The sequence below is a fragment of the Haliotis cracherodii genome, unplaced genomic scaffold (assembly GCF_022045235.1).
Source record: "Haliotis cracherodii isolate W230 unplaced genomic scaffold, xgHalCrac1.p SCAF_9, whole genome shotgun sequence".
NCBI classification, from domain to species: domain Eukaryota; kingdom Metazoa; phylum Mollusca; class Gastropoda; order Lepetellida; family Haliotidae; genus Haliotis; species Haliotis cracherodii.
In genome coordinates, this window is record NW_027266343.1 from 13,389,678 (window position 1) to 13,409,006 (window position 19,329).

The 19,329-nt window shown below is 43.3% G+C and overlaps 1 protein-coding gene across 1 annotated transcript; it reads left to right on the forward strand.

Annotated features, from left to right (window-relative positions):
* The first annotated feature begins 1,761 nt into the window (after positions 1-1,761).
* Positions 1,762-18,479, forward strand: LOC139453223 (salivary peroxidase/catechol oxidase-like). Its single transcript, XM_071234852.1, has 13 exons — positions 1,762-1,819; positions 3,240-3,390; positions 4,634-4,821; positions 6,218-6,403; positions 7,825-7,909; positions 8,171-8,295; positions 9,638-9,739; positions 10,537-10,641; positions 12,638-13,155; positions 14,553-14,773; positions 15,758-15,927; positions 16,451-16,553; positions 18,416-18,479. The coding sequence occupies exons 1-13, from the start codon at positions 1,762-1,764 to the stop codon at positions 18,477-18,479; spliced, it is 2,076 nt and encodes a 691-aa protein (XP_071090953.1).
* Positions 18,480-19,329: the final 850 nt, after the last annotated feature.

Below are 19,329 nucleotides of genomic sequence, written 5' to 3' on the forward strand. Positions count from 1 at the left end.
GTTAGACACGTACGGAGTAGGGCAGCTTTAGCTGACTCAGGGAGACGTGGGATTTATATTTATTGCTACCATAAATGTGTCCAGTACTGGTGTAAATTGTTGAACGTCTCATCCCACATCCCAAGAAATGTTACCCGTGATTAAGAAGTAAGACTCAGCAGGAAGGAAGACAGTGGCATCTTGTATTTACAATAGGAATATCAATGACTTGCACATTATAAAAATTATCATTGCTGACTGTTAAATGTTATGTTTCAAAAATCAAGGTTAGGGAATCGACAGAAATGTTTCCATTACCGACCACCGGCCCATAATACATTAAAATAGCTTGAAAAATCACGCATGCTGGATTAAAATGCATATATCATAACATGTCATACACGAAACAAAGGTATAAGGTATTTCTTAATTTGTAGGTTTTTGCTTTGTAATAACTCATATTATGAAAGACAAGATTATTACCTGTTTGCATTAGCTGTGTGAATTTTATAAGAGGTGGATATTCAGTGTTAAATGGCGAGAGATACTTTCTTCTTATAGTGGCGGGGGCACGTGTGGCCCAGTCGTCTAAGGCCCCGCGATTCGCTGTGCAGTGTTGCGTCCCTTGGGCATGGCAGAAACCTATGATTTTGGGTTCGAATCCCGGTTCTTCCCAATTGTTTCTAGGTTTGTCAGCACCATACCCGTGTTCTTGGGTTTCACCGAAGTGGTAAACGTCTGAGACCTGCATCACCTCGGGCTTTCCTTCCACATTAAGCTGACACGCCGTGATATAACTGGAATACTGTTAAAAGCGGCGTTAAACCCAACTCACTCACTCACTCTGGATAACTCACTCACTCACTCTGGATAGTACTGTGATATACTCAATGAAGGACTCATTTTGTGTTTTTATAAGTTTTTGATTATAAGAAACGAAGCTACGTGCGTGCGTGCGTGCGTGCGTGCCTGCGTGCGTGCGTGAGATATTTACAGAGCGCCGTCACATAGGTAGTACATTGCTCAGTGCGGCGTTAAACAAATCATCTTTTTTCAAACAACATCGCTGTAGTCATTTCAAAAAGTCGATACACATGTGCCGTTCAAGCCAACTCACTGTTTTGAATATTGCAGCAGAAAATAGACACCAACCAGCGGTTAGTCATGTTTACCAGAGTCGAATACAGAGAAATAGTGACCCCTCACTGATTAGGTTCTTGTTTATTTAAAACATTCATTTGCCATGTAAGGCAATAGAATCAAAAGCCAGTTGCTATAGCGAGTGGTGGCGCCGGCCTAAGGCCAAACTGGATTTGAGATTGTGATGTGAGCTGTGATGCACTGACTCAAGTTTTTTAGTTTTTTTCTGTCCGTCTTGAATGTTTCTCCGCTAACACAACAAACGGCGCAAACCCACGATGCCAAATAAACATCTTTGTATGTACATGTCTACATGACAAAATTTGCTTTTGACTATATAACATGGATACATTGTATATTAAATACAACAATGCAAACTATTTATCTTCCCTTAAATATACTTGAATTTGATATGACAAATATATGATTTGATAGATGTACCTCGGGATTAAGATACCCGTACTCTTACCTGTTGACTCTGGATGCGCGGCCACACGCGCTACATCAACCAGTATTACCTTCCCCACATGTCTTCTGGTGTCCCCCGCCGTGATATTGCTGGACTAATGCTTAAAAGCGGCGAAAAACCAGCGTAAAACCATACTCACGTTACGTGTCTAAACTTATCTTTTTTTGCAGAGAATGGTCGCAACAGTTTCCCTGCTTCTTCAAACTCAGTTCCTTCTCTTCCTTCTTGCAGGTATTATTATTATGATGATGATGATTATGATGATGATGATGATGATTGTTATTATTATAGTGAATGTATGTGCAGGCTTTGTAGACATTACTTGGGCAGATATTCTGATATTCAGTCCATTATTACATGGTCCATTTTCTGTTAAGAATGTTTGTTAATAAGTTGTACTTGAAACTCTAGCTCCTTAACATAGCCATTATATGTATCTTTTTTTCCAAGAATTTTATTTTCATACACATACTATTTTGCCGTAAGTAGAAGATAATTGAGTATCGTTTGTATTCTTTGTATTCAAGTATTCTTCTTGCGGGTAGTTGACGTTTAGCCATAGAACCGACGTTTACTATGCAAATAATTCATTACAAAGTAATCGTGCAGTCCTATATGAAATTAACACATAATTTCATTGCGACAGAGTTGTGTCCCTTTTGTCATGTCAGGACCTGCTACTCCTCGATTCGAATTCAACGATTGCTTCGTCGCCATGCCGAGGGTTTAACCAAGTTTTACACATTCCTTGCTGCTGGTTGGCTGGTTCTTTGTTGTTTTACGCCGCACTCAGCAATATTCCAGCTATCTGACGGCGGTTTGTAAATAATCGAGTCTAGACCAGACAATCCAGTGATTGATACCATAAGCATCGATCCACGCAATTGGGATCGATGACATGCGTCAACCAAGTCAGCAAGCCTGACCACACGATCCCGTTAAGTCGCCTTGCTGAAGACCTATTCCATCCCGGACCTTCACGGGTCCCATGCTTCGCGTCTCCCTGGAGCTGTGTTCAGTCATAATGTTCACATGTAGGGTATTGCGTATTAATTCAGTGTACCCGTGAAGATTCCGTGGTAGAATAGGTCTTCAACAACCCATACTTGCCGTAAAAGGCGACCATGCTTGTCGTAAATTAAAAGGCGACCAACGGGATCGGATGGTCGGGCTCGCTGACTTGATTGATACATGCCATCGATCCTAATTGCGTGGGTCGATGCTCATGATGTCAATTACTGGATTGTCTGGTCCAGACTCGATTATTTTACAGACCGCCGTCATATAGCTGGAATATTGCTGAGTGCGACGTTAAACAACAAACAAACAAAATGAAAGGATGTTGTGATGCGACCGATAAACTATCATGTCTTTAACATGTATATCTCGATCCCTGAGACGCAGCAATTCGCTATGCAGAGTAGCGTCCCCTAAACGTGCCAGAATCCTATCATCATGGGTTGGAATCCTGGCCCGACCTGATGATCGTTGGTTTGTCAGTACTTTAACCCAGTTTGGAGGTTTTACCAAAGGTAAACGTCTGAGACCTGCATTACTTCGGGTTTTGCTCCCACATCAAATATTCACATCGTGACATAACTTAAACACTGGCGTTGAATTCTTAATTCCCAAATTAAAACTTCGATTTCAGCCTTGTCCGGCAGTGATGCAAAGCAGCCTAGTCGGGTTATCAATTCCTCGTTCAACTTTCATTTTGGACTGGTGCGAAGCAGCTTTAAATCGATCACCAGGTCGAAAGACCAGAAGCAGGAACGCAAAAACTTAAGAAAGTTTCTGAAAAAGTAAGTAGACTTTATGATGAAACGTTGTGAGACCCATCTTCCCGAGGCAAGGGAGTTACTTACTATAGACTATACGGACTATATCGCTATTACTGACCGCCGTCATATAGCTGGAATATGAGTGCGGCGTCAAACAGACAAATGTATCTGGTTGCCGTGTGATGGTTGGGCAGTCGCTGTGGTTGCCGTGTGATGGTTGGGCAGTCGCTGTGGTTGCCGTGTGAAGGTTGGGCAGTCGCTGTGGTTGCCGTGTGATGATTGTTGTAGCTGTGGTTGCCGTGTGATGATTGTTGTAGCTGTGGTTGTCGTGTGATGGTTGGGCTGCAGCTGTAGTTGTCGTGTGAGAGTTGGGCAGTCGTTGCCGTGTGATGGTTGGGCAGACGGTGTCGTTGCCGTATGATGGTTGGGTAGTCGCTGTGGTTGCCGTGTGATGGTTGGGTAGTCGCTGTGGTTGCCGTGTGATGGTTGGGTAGTCGCTGTGGTTGCCGCATCCCCTCATAGTTTGATATCAGTTTTTCTACACATGTATATCAGAAGCACGGGCGCCGCAGTTCGCTATACAGAGTTGCGTCCATTGGGCACGCCAGAAACCTATTATCTGGGCGAACCGGGTCTCAAACCCACGAATCCCGGTTCGCACCGATTGTTTCAAGGTTTGTCAGCACCATTACTTTTCTAGATGTTCGTTTGTTTGAACGCAAAGCTACAAAATCACGCGTACGTACAATGCATAGAATAACATAAAAAGGACAGCATAAATCATGAGAACATCACGACAATCTGATTCTTTCGGAAACTTTCGGAATGAACAGATTTGAGATTCTCTGGCTTAAACCTTTCAATTATTAAGGTTGATATATAATCCTTCCATATTTTGGCATAATGAAAAATGCATCAGTTATACTTGTTTAAAATGAATGTTCAGAATGGCTAGTGAATACCTGGTTCAGAAACAACTGCAAGAAAAATGGCGTGACGTCATCATAATGTTTTTATAAGTTGTTAATTTCATAGTTTCTTCCATGTCTCCGTGGTAAAAGACCTTCGTTTTCCGTGAAATTGTTTTATCAAAGGGTGGGAGAGAGGGAGAAGAGCCGTCCTTGACAAGTGGTGTTAAACAGTCGGCTAAATGCCCAGTCAAAGACAAAGAAGCCATGATTTTATCCAGATTATTTAAACCACAGTAATGGAACAGCTGGAATATTGCTGAATACGCAACCAACAATGTCAATATCCTGTTTAGACACCCAAAAGCGTCAAAAGAAGAGGTTAAGCGTGCTAAGAAAAAGGCAGACTGTCCCGCGGTATTTGAGTGTTCTGAAGAGGACCTCTATCGTACTCCCGACGGCAGCTGTAACAACCTGGACCATCCGCATTGGGGAGCGGCAAATCAGCCATTCCGACGATATCTACCCCCTGAGTATAGTGATAGTAAGTAGAGATGAACTTCATAAGTCTACCAGTGAAGATCCGGGGTAGAATAGGTCTTCAGCAACCCATGCTTGCCATAAAAGGTGACTTTGCTTGTCGTTAAAGACGACAAACCGGATCGGGTGGTCAGGCTTGCTGACTCGCATTTCGGTAAACCTACACTAACCCGTGGTGGGGGGCACGGGTGGCCCAGTCGTCTGAGGCGCCGCGATTCGCTGTGCAGTGTTGCGTCCCTTGTGCACGCCAGAAATCTATGATTGTGGGTTCGAATCCCGGTTCGCCGCGATTTATGTTTCTTGGTTTGTCAGCACCATACCCGTGCTCGTGGGTTTCACCGAAGTGGTAAACGTCTACGACCTGCATCACTTCAGGCTTTCCTCCCACATTAAGCTGGCACGCCGCGATATAACTCACCCGTATGCACGTCGTTATGTGCGTGCAATAGTGGGTGAGTGAATTTTTGTTTTACGCCGCTTTTAGCAATATTCCAGCAAAATCACGGCATGGGACACCAGAAACAGGCTTCACACATCGTACCCGTCGGGAATCGAACCCGGGTCTTCAGCGTGACGAGCGAACGCTTTAACCACTAGGCTACCCGATATAAGTGCAATAATCTTGAACGCAGTGATAAATCTCATTTCACCTTACCTCACCAGTGCTAATTAACAGGAATACTGTTCAAAGGGGCGTTAAACACAACTCACTCAGTGTAAACTATGTTACACGACTGCGCACTGTACTGCTACTAATGGTACATATGTAATCAAATGTACATTTTATAGGCTGTTATTATTGCCGCAGTCAGTTCATCGGTATGTTCATGTTATGTTCTCAGTTCCTTTTGGAGTAGTGTGGTACTTATGGGGGATATTTGAATAAGAATATTAATTGATGTTTCTCATGACTGTTTAGTAGAATTGGTCTTCAACTAACGCGATCCTGTGGCCAGACTCGCTGACTTGGTTGATGCATGTCATCGCATCCCAATGGCGTAAAACGACACTCATGTCAATCACTGGATTGCGTGGTCCACAGATTTATTTACAGACCGCCTTCATATTGCTGGATAAGTGCTGCAGAATGCGGTGTTAAACAAAACATGCTTAACTGGTGGAATTTGCTGCTTTTGAAAAAAAGAATTATTTACCTTTCAACAAGTTAAAATTAGTGAAGGGTTTTTTCCCTGTGCCAAACACGTAAACCTTGCAATTCTCCAGGACTGGGACATACTGTTTTCACACACATTTAAGCTTATTCATAATTCAAAAGATGGCTGGGAATAGCGAATTTGTCTTCAGCCCTTTATCGATCTTTGTAAGACAGATATATGCAAGTCGTTTCTCTTCTATATCTCCTGTTTGACAATCTGAGACGGCCATTGACTATACTGCAGAAGAAAGTCAACCACGCTTGAAGGGCAAGAAAGGACCGCTGCCCAGCGCCCGGGAAGTGAGTCGACGGTTCCACACTGCTGGCACTGAGGTGGTGGAGGATGCTGGCGTCACGCACATGTTGATGCAATGGGGGCAGTTCCTAGACCACGACATCACCTTCACCCCTGTGCAGGCCGAAAAGATTGGTCAGTGCACCTCTATTTATATTAAGAATTGACATTCACTTTGTGAGAGTTTATTGGAATATGAATATGGAATATCGGTACTCATGCTGTAAACCATTGTTTTCCTGGACCAGATTCGACATGCCGCCACGAAGTAGATGGAATAGGCGATGAAAACAGTAACTCATTCAATATGCATTTTCAATTTGGGCAGCGATGCAAGGTTTCTTCAGCAAACTTTGAAAGAAATATTAAAGAATGATGAATGAATCTCACGGTTATATCATGACGTCAAGGTGGACAGTTATGTAATTTTCGTCTGAGGCAATTCAGCCAGAGTTACGCCCCTTAGGTATGCCATGATCTGCTGAGCATGGGATCGTATCCCAGTGTCGCCCTCGTTATAATCCTTTGCTTTCTTCAGTACTGTACCAATGGTAAACGCCTAACACTGGCACCGCTTTGCGATTTGCTCGCACATTAAGCTGACAGGTCGCGATATAAGTGAGATACCACTCATCACATTTCGGTACGTTTTCCACCGCCAGGGCTAGAACTAAATTCAAAAGCTTCGCCAGCCCGGGTGAAGATAAAGAGCCTCTGTAATACTAAAACGAAGGGAAAGTGAGAAATTTGTACTAGCCTGCATTGTGTACTAGCCCCGGGCTAGCGGGCAAGTGTTAAGTTCTAACCCTGCTGGGACCGCTTCCGTGGACAAGTGGATAGAGCGTCTTCCTTGAGAGCGGAAGGTCGGTGGTTCGATTCCCGGCCGTGTCATCCCTTCCCTAGGCAAGGGAGAAAAGGTCCAGTTTCCACACTTGCCGAACTTGATTAGAATTTCTGGGCTCGATCGAAGCGTCACCAGTGGATATTACGAGTTATGCCCCTTCTATGGCCCTCCTATTGACCAATCAAATTTAACCTCTCATATCACAAACATTTGCTTCAAACTAAAAGGCGGCGCGAAATCAAGGCGATCTGATCAATAATCAAAATCTATATTGGAATAAAATAGGTCTTACCTAACGAAGCGCCTCAAATCACGCAAGGACATTGATGAAAAACATAAAGATTTTCAAACTATATGTCGACGCAAAGCTGACGGTGCACATGCTTTGTAAATCCTGCAATCAGTTCACGAACCGGATGTCGATTTCTTCACACGAATATGATGTTTATCCTTCCTGGCGCTCGGCTCTAAAGGGATGGAACAAGGACTGGTATCCATGTAAACTGGGGCATGATATTCCAGTGAGCTGGCTGACAAACCGGCTTTAGCATAGCCTATTAAAGGCAGCCACACCCGCGTGCATATGCACGTCGTTATAAAAGTGCTATGATCTTGACCACGAGGTAAAACCCCATTTCATCTCGCCTATACCTCACCAATGCATTTTCCTTATTACATTTTCCTTATTATATTCTCTAACCCTATATGACAGGAAACGACGTAAAGCCATATGCCTGCTGTGAAGACAAACTGAAAAGCGTTACCGAGTATGCTGTGAAAGCAATTTACTCATACGAGTGAGTATGCCACGCTCTTGCATACTTTGTGAAGCCCATTTCTTGGACATTTTGCGTTTTTAGTGATTTCGTTGGTAATTATCATCCTTGGCTCGATTGAATAAATCAGTTCGATACATCGTAAATCTTGTCACGTGGCGGGTCTTTTTTCGATATGGGGTCATACAACTGTCGCATCCGAAATTAGAAAAGAGCTGCAACGTATTGCAAAACAATATGCAGCCACAAAATATTAAAAGGACAATAAATATTATTTTTCAGAACTTGCTTCCCCATACCCTTATTGCCCACCGACCCTGTCTTCAATGGACCAACAAGAAAGAAGAAGCTTAACTGCTTTAGTTTTGCTCGGTCGGTGCAAGTGGAAAATACAGATTGTGAGATTAGTACGTGGTCAACTGAAGTTTCACTTTTCCGCCTGGGCTCAAGCAGATGTTGGTTGAATTGAAGTATGCTGCTTGTATTAAACGTATCGGATATGGGCCTTATTCCTGCAAAAACGACTTTTAATACACATACAAACATTCAGCATTTAAAAGTCGCCTTAATTCTATATTTGGACATTTTCCCGAGGCAAGATAGTTAACTGACTATAAAGTCCAGTTCCCACACTTGCCGAACTAGGCTGGAATTCCTGGGCTCGATCGGGGCGCCACCAGTGGCTATTATGAGTTATGTCGTCCCTTCTAAGCCTCCCCTATGGACCAATCAGATTCCACCTTTCGCATTACTTGCATTTGCTTCAAACAAAATGGCGGCGCCCAGTCAAGACGATCTGATCAAAACTCAAGATCTATATAATGCTAAAATGGGTCTTACATCGCGAAGTGCATCAAATCACGTGAGCGCCTTGATTAAAAACATAAAACTATTCGTAAAATATCTGTTGACAACGAGTTGGCGGCACGTATGCTTTGCAAATCCTGCAATCGACCGGAATCTGCATGACAGTTGACAAACCGGACTTCGATTTCGTTGCGCGATTTTGATTGGACTGCATAGACTCGTTAGTCCAGCCAAAATGTAACTCCATAATACCAGCCTAGTTCGGCAAAGGTGGAAACTGTACTTTTATAGTCAGTTAACTCACTTGCCTCGGGAAGATGTATTTGGAGGACGTGAAATGGCAATAACGAAATATAGGTTTTTGCAAAGCATTATGAAGGTACATTGCAGTCAAGATGTCCTCGGACCCCAACGACGTGTTTCATTGTTCACATGAATCAATCGATTCTGGATCGGGCAGGCCAGTTTAACAGTCCTTTGTCATAAAGCTGGACAATAAAGGAGAGGGGCGTTAACTACTGCTTTTGCTATCAACCACTGGTTTCCGTGTAGACCGCCGTGATATAGCTACGCTTGCCAGCAACTTCGTCCTCATTTGTTTTGGAACACGCACGCACGCACGCACGAACGCACGCACACGCATGTAACCCTAGCGCGGATGTCATGCATTTAGTTTTAATATTGGTGTTTCGAGACCGCCTCTGTGGTCTGGTGGTAGAGCGTCCCAATTGCGTGGATCCATGCTAATGACATTAATCACAGGATTGTCTGGTCCAGACTCGATTATTTACAGATTGCCGTCATATAGCTGGACTATTGCTGAGTGCGGCGTTAAACAACAAACCAACCAACCAACCAACCAACTCACATCACAGCATGTCAGCATAATGTAACTGAAATACTGTTAAAATGGGCGTTAAACCCCACTAACTTACTCTTCAGCTCCAGTTGAACAGTTGAATCAAATCACGGCTTACATCGACGCATCGAACGTGTATGGGTCGTCCAAGGAGGAACAGGGTTCCTTGAGGGAATTTAATCAAGGTACGTGTTTCGTGTATGTTGGTAGGACAATCAATGTTTAACTGCACCTCAACTTGGTGAGACTTATTATGATCAATTATGAATGAAATTTTCTTATAACGTTTAGCATCCTTTGAAATAAGTTCAGTCGTAGGATAATACTTTGGGAATACACTCCTTCCGTTCAAGCTATCACGTGGCAGTATGTCACGTGTCAATGATACGTATATGTGGTCAGAGACCAATCATTGGATATTGATTGGGGAGGGGGCTTGTATGGATATTGGATATTGGTTGCATTAAGAGTGACTGTTTTAAAGTAGACATCTTAACGCTAAGCTAACTTTATGATCATGGACGGAGCGGGGGTCCTAAGTTGGATAACTTGTTCCCAATTTATTTCAATCTGAATAAAATGTTCAAACAAAACAAGATGGCACTAAGTCTCGTTCAGAAGAGACACGTTGATTGGTTTCGACATCAAGCTCATAAGCGAGATAATTCTGTACTGGTGATAAGCGATCATTTCAGAAACGATGCCATGGTTGCGAATGGGTACAGGTAGCCTTGCTCCAAGGCTGTATTGAATATGTCCATGGGTGTCGAGTAATTCTATCCTTAGTCAAGTCTAGATAAGCGCACAGTACAGGATACCAGTCTCTAACAGGGACACCTTGTTCTTATTTAGATAATCTAGAAAATTAATTATCATAATTTAAACTCATAACTTAGAGACTTGTGCAAGTCGAGGGTACGGGGAATGTGTTGTAGGATGCGACAAGGTGGACAATCGATGATATACCATCTGTTCCTTCCAGGTTTGATGAAATCCCAGAGGATGCCGAGTCGCGATGGATGCCCTGCTGCTGATCTATTGCCCTCTAACGTCAACACATGTGGATCAACAAAATGTTTCAAATCAGGTAATACTATTACGACGGATAATATAAGCTTTTGTCCATGGGGTTTGTGTGTGAACCGGTGAAGATCCGGGTTAGAAGTGGTCTTCAGCAACCAATGCTTGTCGTAAGAGACGACTAACGGGATCGCCGACATGGTTCATGCATGTAATCGTTTCCCAATTGCGTAGATCGATGCTCATGATGTCCATCACTAGATTGTCTGGTTCGGATTCGATATATTTACAGACCGCCTTCATATAGAATGATTGGTTGGTTGGCTGGCTGGTTTGTTGTTTAACGCCGCACTCTATTATTCTCAATATTCCAGCTACATGAAGGCGGTCTGTACATAATCGAGTCTGGACCAGACAATCCAGTGATCCCGCAACTGGGATCGATGACAGGCATCAACCAAGTCAGCCAGCCTGACCATCCGATCCCGTTAGTCGCAAAGTATAGTCGCCTTTTACGGCAAGAATAGTCGCCTTTTACGGCAAGAATAGTCGCCTTTTACGGCAAGAATAGTCGCCTTTTACGGCAAGTATAGTCGCCTTTTACGGCAAGTATAGTCGCCTTTTACGGCAAGTATAGTCGCCTTTTACGGCAAGTATAGTCGCCTTTTACGGCAAGTATAGTCGCCTTTTACGGCAAGCATGGGTTGCTGATGAGCAGTTAGAATAATGCTACAACAAATACAACAAGGATTAGCGGTTTCCTTCCCTGACGCTTCTATTAATAACAGACTGAGTGCAATATCAAGTCATCGTATCCCAATTGTGTGGATCGATGCTCATGATGTCAATCACTGGCTTGTCTGGTCCAGACTCGATTATTTACAGACCGCCGTCATATAGCTGTAATATTGCCGAATGCGGCGTTAAAAAACAAATAAATATATTGTCATCTGGAATACTGCAACGGCCCAGTCGCTTTTGTACTCCGTCGACTTGGGTGCACATATGTTCAGTTCCTTACTGTCCTCGTTGATCATTGGGGAACTAAATCTAAACTGACATTCACTGTCGCTGTCTCAGTTTTCCCCCATTTGCGACATGCTCAATTAATCTGTCTCCTCTCTCATCCCGGTCCTCTTAGGCGATGCGATTCGCTGTGCAGAGTTGCATCCCTTGGACATGCCAGAAACCTATGATTGTCGGTTAGAATCCTGGTTCGCCCCGATTATGTTTCTAGGTTTATCAGCACCATACCCGTGCTCGTGGGCTTCACCGAAGTGGTAAACGTCTGAGACCTGCATCACTTCGGGCTTTCCTCCCACATTAAGCTGACACGCCGGGATATAACTGGAATACTGTTAAAAGCGGCGTTAAACCCAACTCACTCACTCACTCCTTATTACCGAGCGCTGTACTGCTATCAAGAATGACAAGACGTACCGCATTTTCGATTTTGGTAATCTTCTGCACGTGCTCAACGATTTGTGCAGAACTGAAACGAAGGCTTATGCCCAGTTTACACATCTATTTTCCGCTTTTCTCTCGGCTAATACCACAGATAAAACACTCCTCCTCGTTTCTGGTCGGAAATGTCGTTCTCCGAACTGTGGTTCATAAGGACGGAATTGTATAAAGGTTAGTTTCGAATTATGATTGTAGTCCTGCAATTCCTCATGAAAAATATTTAGTTCTACGAAAAGTAACATTTTTCAGAATCAGTTACTGTATGTCTTTTCAGTACCGGAGGCACGGGTGGCCCAGTCGCGGAGTTACCTCCCTTGATCGTTGGTTCGAATCCCGGTTCGAACCGGTTGTTTCTAGGTTTATCGGCACCAAACCCGTGCTCGAGGGTTCCACCAAAGTGGTAAACGTCACTTCGGGCTTCCCTCCCACGCTGTGACATAACTGGAATAAAGTGGCGTTAAACCCAACTCGCTCATAAGGTGTATAAGGTTAAGGGCATGGAGGTGTTTACTCAACACCAGTTTGATTTAATCTTATGTTCAATGCTATTAAAAGATACGTTGTTTATTTGTGGTTTTTTTTGCAATGACATTCTTCAGGCGACGTCCGGGTGAACGAACAGGTTGGTCTGGCAAGCATCCACACTGTGTGGCTGAGACAACACAACGCCGTTGCCAGGCAACTAGGTGCCATGAACAAGGCATGGAGGGACGACGACGAGAAAGTCTTTCAAGAAACCCGAAAAATTGTAGGCGCGATGATGCAAGTGATTACTTACAACGAGTTTCTGCCCATCGTACTTGGGGACGAGATGAAGAAGTACAAGCTCGATTCAGAAGATGCCAAGTCAAGCATATATCAAGACGATTTACTCAAGGAACTTCTTGATCTGTTAGCTCCGAAAAGCAAGCACGGGGACATAGATGCAACTATCACGAACTCATTTGCGACTGCCGCCTACCGTTTTGGCCATTCACAGATCCGCGGCGCGACGTCTTTGGGTGACAATGTGACAATAAAGCTCAGTGATGCGTTTGGCGATACGGCAATGATGACCCAAAACCACTGCGTCACAAGGCAATGGATGCGTGGACTATCGCAGGACAAGTGTTTGAAGGTAGGCATGGGTTTCTAATATTCGATCACCTCTTTCCTCACGACTTTGGTTTCGGACCCGCATTTCTATGTTTATTTAGAGATAATGTTATAATTATTATTTATTTCTTTTATAACGCACTTATAATAGCCAGTTGGGGGACACGGTTGGCCCAGTCGTCTAACGCTGTGCAGAGTTGGGGCACGCCAGAAACCTATGATTGTGGGTTAGAATCCCGGTTTGCCCCAATTATGTGTCTAGGTTTGTCAGCACCATACCCATGCTCGTGGGTTTCACCGAAGTGGTAAACGTCTGAGACCTGAATCACTTTGGGCTTTCCTCCAATATTAATCTGACAAGCCGCGATATAACTGGAATACTGTTAAAAGCGACGTTAAACCAAACTCACTCACTATAATAGCCAGTCAACAGGTGATTGCTCATTGTGCTAGATATATCAATAGTGGTCCCTGTGTACACCGCATCATCACAAATCAGGTCACGGGTAACGATTACTTATAGTAAAGATTCTATTAGGACCTGAGGAATCTTTCGGGTTTAATTGAAAGTTCAGAAACACTTTACGATTTATAATGTTAAAACGAATTCGAAGGTAGATATTTTAGGTACTGCAAAAAAAATTTCCAGGTTGTGGTATTAGAAGCAGGGACCAATTCCATTTTCTTGAATGAATGATGAAAGATGATGAAGATCCGGGATAGAATAGGTCTTCAGCATCCCATGCTTGCTGTAAAAGCCGACTTTGCTTGTCGTAAAAGGCGACTGATGGCATCGGGTGGTCAGGCTCACTTACTAGGTTGATGCATTTCATCTAGCCCAATTGCATGGATCGATGCTCATATCACACTGAATTGTCTGGTCCAGACTCGTCATATAGCTGGAATATTGCTGAGTGCGGCGTAAAACAAGAAACCAACCAATTCTTGAAAATGAAAATGTTTTGAAATATAACTTTTCTAAGTCTGTGTGTTATAACAATGAAAATGTCTTCACATTACCTCAATTTTATTATGTTGATTAAAAAAAATGCGTAATGTAATAACGTTTCATACTTTACAAAATATGTTCGAAGACGGTTTAATTTTGTGTGTATGTATACTATATATATATATATAATCTTAAGGACTTCATGTAAATAAACTTCTCCTCTTACCCGTGTAGATCCGAGTAAGAATAGGTCTTCAGCGACCCACGATTGTCCTTAGAGGCGACTTACGGGATCGGGTGGTCAGGCTCGCCGTTTGGTTGATGCATGTCATGGATCCCAATTGCATGGATCAATGCTCTTGTCGTCAATCACTGGATTGTCTGGTCCAGAGGCGATTATTTACTGACCGCCGTCATATAGCTGGAATAATTCGGCATTTAACATCAAATAAACTTCTGTCCTGCTAAAGGTTGACCGGTTCCTGAGCCCTGAGGTCACTGACCACCTGTTTGAGGACGCCGATGGCAACAAACTGGACCTTGCAGCGTTAAACATCCAGCGGGGGCGGGACCATGGCTTGCCTGGCTACAACGCATGGAGGAAATTCTGTGGACTGAAAACGTTCCAAAAGTTTTCTCACATGACCGATCATACTAGTCAAGAAAAGGAATTATTGTCGTCACTGTACGAGTAAGTTGTTTGTCTGTTTTGAAATGTAGGGATTTGCAGCGATTCCTGTGACGGATGGGTTAATTTGTTCAATAATCCGATTGTTGCAGCAAGGCCTACAAGAGTGATTTGTCAAGCTTGTGACTGTTCCTTTCAGTCTGTTAAGAGTTTAGTTATTAAGCTATCAACACAGTCATGGAATTGGGATTCGGAACTGTTTTTGTTGTTGTTGTTGTTTAACGCCGCACTCGGCAATAGTCCAGCTTTATGACGGCGGTCAGTAAATAATCGAGTCTGGACCAGACAATCCAGTGATTGACGACAAGAGCATCGATCCACGCAATTGGGATACGATGACATGCATCAACCACCCGAACCCGTTAGTCGCCTTTTACGGCGAACGGATTGGTCCTCAGTGTAATATGAGTATTGTAAAGAGAAAGTGAAACGTCGAGTTGAACGTCGCTAATGGCTCAGCGACGGCTCTTGGTCAAGAGTGATCAGTGTAATCGGGATCAGATTCATTGACATGATTTAATGCACTTCGCGAGGTAAGACCCGTTTCATTACAATAGAGATCTTGATCATCGATCATCGATCAGATCAAATGACTGGGCGCCGCCGTTTTGTTTAAAGCAAATGCAAGTGATAGGAGAGATGGAATCTGATTGGTCAACAGGAAGGACATTGAAAGGACATAACTAGTAATATCCACTGATGGCACTGCGATCGAGCCCAGATATTCCAGTCGAGTTCGACAAGGGCGGTAACTGGACTTTTACAGTCGGTCAACTCCCTTGCCTCGGGAAGATGTGATGTTACTGAAGTACCGTGCAAACACAACTCGCTCACTTTAGAAAGCCATGATGCTACTTTCCATCTGTTTGGTTTTCTGATGCTCTTGGAGCTGTTTTCCATCATGTGCCGTTACTGACAGCTTTAAGTGAAATATACTGAAATGGCGTCTTAACACTTAAAAACGTTTCATTTATTCTTGTTCACTAGTCACCCAAATGACATCGACCTCTTCACCGCTGGGATCAGTGAGAGGCCATACAACGGGGGGTTGGTCGGGCCGACATTCGCCTGTATCCTCGGGCGTCAGTTTTCTGCTCTCAAGCATGGCGACCGATTTTGGTATGAAAGGGCTGATGAAAGCGTGAGTTTCACAACAGGTACGTGTTTATTATCAAAATAATTTGGTTTGGACTGAAAGTGATCCGTGATGATTATGTACAAACAGATAAGTCAGACGTGTATTCCTCTCCACACGAACCTGTACCTGTAATAGCTTTCTGTTGGACCCACTATGACTGAGGGCCCGTTCTTTGGAATGAATTACTTTTTTGATTTATATGTTTTGTTTTTTGCTTTTCTTTTTTTTTCTTTCTTTTGGGGGGGGGGGGGGGGATCTACAGATGGAACTCCTGATTCTTTTCTACTTACACTTATTAGCCTAAATATTCCTTTTAGCTGATTGCAAGTCATCCGGATGGCGTCGATGTTCATGCTTCGTCATTGGACTTATTCAAATATTTACAGGCCGCCTAGTTTGGCTGTAATATTGCTCACTGCGGCGTGGAACACTATTCACTCGTGTCACTGTACTTGCTTTGGAATGGACTGTTCAGTGTCGCGTTGAATGAGAAGGGAAACATTGCTCTCGTCTAATATCTCAACATTCTTTTCTTGTTTCAGAGCAAATTGAAGAGCTTCGCAAGGTAACGTTTTCCCAGGTCCTGTGTGATCACACCGGCATTACAAAAATACAGCCAAACAGCTTCCGGTCTACAAGCGACACGTATGTACTGCTTTTCGCATATCCACATATTTTTTTTAAATATTTTTTTTATATCATTTTTGGTCTCATCATTTTTGGTCTCATCGGACTGTGAAGATCCGGGGTAGAATAGGGTCGCTGACTTGGTTGATGCTTGTCATCGTGTTGCAATTGCGAGTATCGATGCTCCATGCAAAATCACTGGATTGTCTGGTCCTGACACGACTATTTACAGACCGCCGTCATACAACTGGAATATTGCTGAGTGCGGCGTTAAACATCAAACAAACAAAACCGATATACATGTATGGTCTGAGCCGAATGAACATTCGTTTTATTGTTAATGATTCTAGAGGGAGTTGTGGTCATTTTTATGAAGATATTCTTCATTTAGGAGATAAACCTACTGTGTTAAAGAATTTGATGTAGTCCAACTGTAGAGTAGATGCCCCTTTTTTCATTTGGAACCGAGCGCCATCTCCATATAACCATGACGGCGCTCTTGCAACGCGTAACAAGAGACGAGAACATTCCTGGAAGGACGAGAACATTCCGAAAAAGGGGTCACAGGAAGTTATATATGAAACAAATATTTCTTTTAGTTTAACATTAAAATACCCGTAGCCTTGAAAATAAGTGTTCAAAGTCATGTTTCCGAAAGAATGTAACAAATAACCCTCCAGATTGTCACCGCTTACAAGCATAGTCGCCTTTTAGGATTCCTGAAGACCTATTCTACCCCAGATCTTCACGAGTCCATTACAGCAAATAACAAGGTTTTAAACCCAACATGGTGGCACGGATGGCCTCGTCGTCTGAGGCGCACAATGCAAGGTTTGTCAGCACCACACCCGTGGTCGTGAGCTGCAGAGTGATGAAGGTCTGAGACCATCATCACTTGAGGCTTTCCTGCCACGTTAGGCTGACACGCCGTGATATGACTGGAATACTGTTACATCAATATCTTAGGGCCCCTATTTCGGTAAAACTACACTCAGCCCTTGAACCGTTCGCCCTTCTCGCTCTCTCAAATTACCTGCACTTGATTTCTTTTAGCCATTTTGATTGGCTACACTACTAGGTCTAACGTACCAATCAGAATGCGAGTTACAAAGCAGCTTCAACGTTGGGTTGTCGATGTCAACAATATAGCGGCCAGTCTTATTGGTTACGATAGTGTTTGCGAGAAGTTAAACGTTGAAAAACTGACTGACTCGCAAAAGAAAAGGATGTCGTAGTGTCCTTTAAAACTGGAGGTGGCTTTGATTACTCGGCAATACGAGTTACCTCCCCTACCCATGTCTTTTTCCTCATCTCGACGTTTGATTGGTCGGTAAAATGTCAAAGAAAATCAAGGGCGGGTAATTTAAGATTGCCAGGACCACGGGATGGGCCCCAATGGATAGTGTTAGTTTACGAAAATGTTAGACCTGCAGATAAAAATGATGTGTTCAGTGCAGCGTTAAACTCAACCCACTCACTCACTTTATGTGGTACCTATTGTGTTCCCGTTGCAGTATTACTGACATCGATAGAAATTAAACTTGTATCCTCCTAAACGTTTTTAGTTTATCCACTCCTTATACCGACAGGGGCGGTCGGATAGCCTAGTGATTAAAGTGTTAGATCGTCACGCCGAAGATCCGGGTTCGATTCCCGACATGGGTACAATGTGTGAAGCCAATTTATGGTGTCCCCCGCCGTGATATTGCTGGAATATTGCTAAAAACGGCGTAAAACCATTCTCACTCACTTTTTTTGTTTTGAGTATTTGCTCGAAAGGTGAATTTATAATCCAGAATGAACACTTTAGTCCGTATACAGTCCATTCATATCCGAAGGCTGTTCAAACTGCCTATTTTAAAGAGTTGTCTTTCTTCCAGAAACCAGATCAAGGATTGTGAGGATCTGCCGAAAATGGACATCTCAAAATGGAAAGTCCTCTAGATCACTCGATTTTTGTATATCTGCATATTATTAATAAATTGTATGGTGGTCGGATGCTCTGTGTGTGTGTTGAGCATTTGGATTAGTGAGCTGATATGATGTTTAGGTATTAAATGTCATCGTACCCAAACTGATTAAAATCAGTTCTAAGTTCTCGCTGCCGCTAAACAAAGATCTGAGGACATCCCATTACGATCACGTCAGAACGACCTTTCAGGAACTTTGACCGACCACTGAAACGACTAACACGAAGTCGACATCAGCCAATTAGAAAGCAGCTTTCTCGAGCTTAACGGCACTCGTTTCAAACTGGCGACTTCCATTTCAGACTACGCTTGAAAAATATGCTGATACCGTTCTCGATTAAATACTTAAAACTGAACAAACGAATATTCCGGAATGAATGTCTAGTATATTGTTGCGATGGTATGACAGTGCTTCCCACGTACTGTACAACGCGTCCTCCGTTCAAATGTTTATCCCACTGAAGCGAGAGGTAGCCGAGAATTTTGACGGAAACAGTCGTACGGGCCGTAACTGTCGTTCGGAATACCCCATGTTAACGTTTTCGACGTTGCTTAATTAGAAAACACATTCTGACAGTCACTTTCATGATCTGTTATGCGACGCTTTGATTGGTCGTGTGAAAGGTCGTTCTGACGTGACCCGTAATGGGATGTCCTCAGATCTTTGTTTAGCGAAAGAACAACTAATATCTGATTTTAATGAGATTGCATCATACCCCGATCCCGGTGAACGTTGCTCATAATATCAACCACTGGTTTGTCTGACCCATGCTAGATTATTTATAGGCCGCTGTCGTACAACGAGAATATTATAGAGAGCGACA

Coding starts and splice junctions, on each gene's coding strand:
- LOC139453223 (XM_071234852.1), top strand. CDS start 1,762: ATGGTCGCAACAGTTTCCCTGCTTCTTCAAACTCAGTTCCTTCTCTTC. Junction 7,910..8,170: donor AAAGCAATTTACTCATACGA/GTGAGTATGCCA, acceptor ATTATTTTTCAG/AACTTGCTTCCCCATACCCT. Junction 14,774..15,757: donor TTATTGTCGTCACTGTACGA/GTAAGTTGTTTG, acceptor CTTGTTCACTAG/TCACCCAAATGACATCGACC.